We start from the raw sequence: 5,301 nt of genomic DNA, 5'->3' as shown, positions 1-5,301 counted from the left end.
AAGAGTGATCACAGCACAGTTAGGGCAAAAGGGAGATGCTGGAGGTGACCCGAGCTTGGTAAAGGACCCACAACGGCCTCAGGATCCACCAGATCCACCTAGAGCATCGATCTAGCAAACCTAATAGCTTCTCTTTGACCATAATAGCTCCAGGAAAGTGTTACGCGTTTATTCTCGGCTGGGGAAGGTAGCCAGTATTTAAAATATGAAATGTGCTTCAGCAACAGGATGTTGAAAAATTACTGGAGTCCTTGCAGGAGCTCCTCAATTATTGTTCGTGCGAGGCTGTGCGTGCCCTCCGTACACAGCCATTTAGTCGTGTGCCTTACGAGATGTTTGGATGAGAGTTACTTAGAAGGCAAATAGTTCCACCGGCACTGCAAAAACCAGTATAATAAGAGGACTGCAGTTCTCAAAAATGCCATTTTGCTTAGAAAATGTCAGAATGGAGAACCCCAGTGGTGAAAAAAAGTCTGAGAGTTGCTTGTAGCTTTCTATGTGGATATTTTAAAGTTGTGTCAGAGAGAGAGGGGTGATTGAGACAGCCTGGTGAAGCAGAATTCCACTTTGCAGTGATCACTTGAGTATCTCTAAACTCGAAACGCAGTTGAGGTTTTATCTCTAAAGTGTGCTCTGGGCTGGGTCTAATTCCCCTTGATGTGTAACTGCTCCACCGGTTTCAGAGAGATTGGGTCAGGCCTTTGCTCTACAAATAATACGAATATCACATTGCAGGGGCTGGACTCCCACCCTCCCTCTAATTATGGAGAACTTTGCTATTGGCTTCAGAGGGGCCAGAATATCCCCCCAGAACTGCGCACCACCACGTCGTTCAAACCCTTAATTCACTCGTTAACATCCATGTGTGGATTTTTAATGCCCTATTTCCTGCCTCAGCTGTACAACGAAATTGCCCTGAGCCGCAGCCCCAAACAAGACATCATTTATTAAGGACAATAAAACCTTGTTTCCCCTGGAGCTTTGCCCTTCTACTGCTGCTGGATTAAGTTACAGCTCTCAAATCTCCATATAATGCTGGCAAGGTGAACTTATTATGTTTTCAAGCAGTTATTTATACCCATGGGCATACCTTCGCAACGCAAAGGCTCCCTTACTAAATGGCGAACGTATGCTACAACCCCGCAGTGCAATAGGTTAAGCCTGGAACGGTTTTCACGAAGAAGCCCTCGTTCAGAATCGCAAAACCAACCAGACCACCCCACAAGTCAAACCAGCATGCAGAGAGGCACACAAGTGAAATACCATCCACGGAGTCAGGCGGGATCCCGAGAGACGGACAAAGCTTTTTCCAGAATGACTTCAGACGCGTTTACTACAGGCAGTATATTTAAAAGGCAGATTGTTTCCAGCCTACGAGACCCTTTGCGCAACCGCAGAACACGAACATTAACGAACCGTGTTCCCAAAGAACTCCGAATAACGATCTCTTCCCTCGGTGCTTCGTGTTTTAAATGGTTGTGGGTATTTACGCTCAATGCTCATTTTGTAATTTCCAAAGTTTGTTTGTTCTCGTGTTTATTTTCTCCTGGCGCTTACTGCGCTAACCTGATTTGGAGATTACTGCCTCTTTGGGCACTGACATCAAAGCCGTTACGGTGTTTCGGGTCAACAATCCGCTCTGGCTTGTATAGAGGAAACGAGTGCTGTTTTCATGGGAGCTTTAAACAACTGAGGCACAGATATATATCCTGAACAAGTTCTTACACGGGACTGAACTTAAAATGCATTTGGCTACAAGGGCCGCTGTGTCAAGCCGGGAACGTCAACGGCTGTTGAGACTCGATATGGTCACAGCGCTGAAGCAATCCACTGAGTGAACGTAAAAACAAAATTCTAAATCTTAAGGATTTAGAGCACATGAGTTATTGGTGAAGCGTTACTGCCTCTGTTTGCTTCCTTGAGACTGAGTAATTGCCCATCTCTAAAGAGGAGATTTAAAAGCAGTATCGACAGTATATAGGCTCAATGTAATGGGTTTATGAAGAGGTAGAAGACAGTAAAAAATATTATTTTAAGTCTGTTTACATTGCACTGAGTGGGAATCGTATTTTGGTGCTTTCTATTTTATGTTCCGGATAACGCTAGAGGCATTTGTCAGGGGAGGAAGCGATTTAACTGATCGTTTGGGATGCTCATTAAGCAAGAGCGGAGAAAAAACCCACTTTATAGAGCCCCCACCCCCCGCAGTCAGTCCCTGTTGGGATACACATTTCTTTAGTATAACACCGACCAAATCACGGTCCTACGCAATACAAACCCCGCCGAGTCACTTACTCTTTCACTTCTTTGGAGCTGAAGTCCAGGTATCTGTTGCTGATCCACTGAATTTCGAACCAATCTTTGAAGCCGCTGTTCCCACAGCATTTGAATTCAATTTGGAGCATGTCGATGGTCTTCTTCATGAAGCATCTTCCAGGGGTGTCCGTGTCCCGGTAGAACTTCATGCCATTCTTGAGCCCCTGGGCCAGCGTGTTCTCCAGAGAGCCCCGCATGAGAAAGCAAATCAGAGCAACGAAGAAAAGGAGTATGTTAAAGAAGAAACACAGTGCCAGGTAAGGTTTCAGCAAAGGCTTCCACTTGGCAAATTTAGCGGGATCCAGAGAGTCGTAACAAATTTTGCCAGCAAAACCATTGAAGGCGCAGGATAATATACCCATCAATATCAAAGAATTGGGCACAAAGTGGCTTTCAGAATTGTCCATCACTTCACTTCGCTTCCGGAGTTCAATTTTGAGGAACAATCCCATGCTAAAAACAAGGATTCCAGCAAACACCGAAAACCAGTTCATGAGCCATAGCCCCTGCGCTAGTTTTACCCGTTTCTTCTGATTGAATTTGACTTTCAGCAGTGCCATCTTCGTAATGTGAGATGTTGGGAGATTTCACAGCCTGGACCCCTCTTCTCGGCGTCAGCAACTCCAGGAAGAACCATTCAGGCGTTGGAAGAGACCCCAAACGGCACGGCGGGAAGCGAGCCACTGCACGGTCCTTCCATCTTGAGCTCTCCTGGGTAGGACTCAACGGGGTGAAATATTCAAAGATCCCAATTAACAATTTCACATTAGTGATAATAACGGGCAATTAGCACCTACAACTATTTCTGGTGGTTCCTTCCAAGCAAAGGAGAAACGGTCTCAAGGTTTCAAATGGTTTGATCTGGATCTGCGAGACGTCATTCTAATACCTTTAATCATTTGATCCAATTTGGAGAAATGTCTGTCAACAGATGAGTGGAAATAATCCCTCATTTTACTATTTAGTAGATTTGTGCTGTCTTGTGATAGGCTGCTGGGCAGAATGTGAAAACCCAGAGATATTAAAAGATCTCTCTTGCCAGAAGAATCTGTATCCTTTGAGGAAAAAGGAAGAGGGCTCTGAGATTAAAAAAATGCAGCTTGAATACAAAAATATACATCCCCTATGCGCTCCTGATTTATTCATATCTACAGCCAAAACCACCTTTCTAGTCCTTATCCTTCTGTGTCGACCTGAGATGACATCCCGTGGCTTATGTATTTTGAAAGCAGATAAGTGTGTAGTTTACAGTGACCTAAAAAACCTAAGCTTGGCATTTTCTATTTACTTCCAGGGCTCGTACCATCTCCGGGCCTTGGCAGAAGGGAAGGAGAAAGGAAAAGTTCAGATAAACTCAATAAATAAACCCTGGGCTGAAATCTAGAGATGCTTTTATGAAAAACGAGCTGACGTGAGCAGCTTACTGGATAATCACCGGGCTGGGAGGGGAGCAGGGCTGCCCAAGGAGACCCGGGAGCTTACTCCGGGGAGGAATTTGACACAGCAGCTGGGGAGGGCTCCGGGGCTGTTGTCACTAGCCAGTGCAAGGGAGGCATCCCCTGGGTCCTCGGCGTCTGTTGAGGGACCTGATCCACTTTTACACTCTAGTGGGGAGAAAAGGAGGGATGCAACGCCCTCCTTCAGCGGTGGCCTTCCTCCTTGCGCCGCACAAGCGCACACGGATGCTGGGCTTTTGCTCCTTCCCGTGCTTTAGGAGTTTTACTCACTTTGAAATACCTCTTCCTGCTCCCCCCTCACCCCACAGGGGGTCAGAGCTCTCGGGAAAGTCCTGCGCTGGCTCACCACCCACTGCAAGCCAAATTAACCTCAGGCAACCTCAAGCCTGCAGAAGTAACCTGCAGGTGGGTGAGGGCGTGGGTGCTAACAGGGCAGGTGAGAAAGGAGCAGCCCCAGGAGAGGGAGGGGGAGGCTCTGTCCTGACCCAAGCCAACCTGACCTGCTGCTGCTGCCTCAGTGCCCTGGGGGCATCCTCTAGTGGCTGCCAGCAGCATGGAGCTCCAACCCCGAGGGACCTGCCTGGGAGGAAGGCAAGTGTGAATAATGATAATAATTTAAAAAGAAAAAAGCACTGAAAAAAGGCATTTTGGTATTCTGCTGCTGTGTGGGTGCTGCTCAGTTCCTGTTTGAGGTCCTGGAATGCCAGAAGTCCATCAAGCTGTGACTTTTTAATGTGCTAATAAAAGCGGTTTTTTTTGTGATGGACCTTTCCCGGCCCAGCTAGGTGCTACGGCAGCGGGCTGGAGAGCAGCTGGCCGCTGGCATTTCCCTAAGGCACGCCTGGCTGGTAGCGCTGCTGCTGCCCTTGCGGGTGGGGACTGAGCGTGTAAGACGAAAGGAGGAAAGCAATCACCCCACGGCGTTATTTTCCCTGCCCGCCATGGAGTGGATGGACAGTGCTGTTTCTTGGAAGAGCCTCTGACGTATTTTTGTGCAATAAGCCATAGCACTGGAACACTCTCTCCCGGCTTCTTGGCAAAATAGCCCATAACCGTGCAATGCCCGCTACTACCTTTCGCTGGCTCCTCCAGAGCTCAGCTAGGAAACACAGGGTGGTTTGGAGGGTGTTCATCTGACAGCCTGAAGTTAATTCTAGATGAACTCACCTGAAACAATGTCCTTTCCCATCAGCGATGACAGAGCAAAACTCTACTCAAAATGAAAAAGAATTTCCTATCAATCAGCTCTGTGGATCATGAGGATACGGGGTGAAATATGTTCTGCACTGCCATTAATAGGGCAGGAAGCGGTAAACCTGCCCGTGGCAGATGTAGGCCTGGTGCTGCTCTAGGCATCGTCTCCTGACGTATTTTTGTGCAATAAGCCATAGCACTGGAACACTCTCTCCCGGCTTCTTGGCAAAATAGCCCATAACCGTGCAATGCCCGCTACTACCTTTCGCTGGCTCCTCCAGAGCTCAGCTAGGAAACACAGGGTGGTTTGGAGGGTGTTCATCTGACAGCCTGA

General features: G+C 47.6%; 1 protein-coding gene across 1 annotated transcript in view; it reads right to left on the bottom strand.

The window, feature by feature from the left end:
• Positions 1 to 3,179, bottom strand: part of PRPH2 (peripherin 2 (retinal degeneration, slow)) — a 10,156-nt gene extending 6,977 nt beyond the window's left edge. Inside the window, exon 1 of the mRNA XM_010146193.1 lies at positions 2,296 to 3,179. Within this exon, the coding sequence (XP_010144495.1) occupies positions 2,296 to 2,876 (581 nt within the window). The 5' untranslated portion in view covers positions 2,877 to 3,179. The remainder of the gene's footprint in view (positions 1 to 2,295) is intronic.
• Positions 3,180 to 5,301: the final 2,122 nt, after the last annotated feature.

This window comes from Buceros rhinoceros, unplaced genomic scaffold (assembly GCF_000710305.1).
Source record: "Buceros rhinoceros silvestris isolate BGI_N320 unplaced genomic scaffold, ASM71030v1 scaffold14702, whole genome shotgun sequence".
Classification (NCBI taxonomy): domain Eukaryota; kingdom Metazoa; phylum Chordata; class Aves; order Bucerotiformes; family Bucerotidae; genus Buceros; species Buceros rhinoceros.
This window is presented reverse-complemented; position numbering and strand designations above follow the sequence as displayed.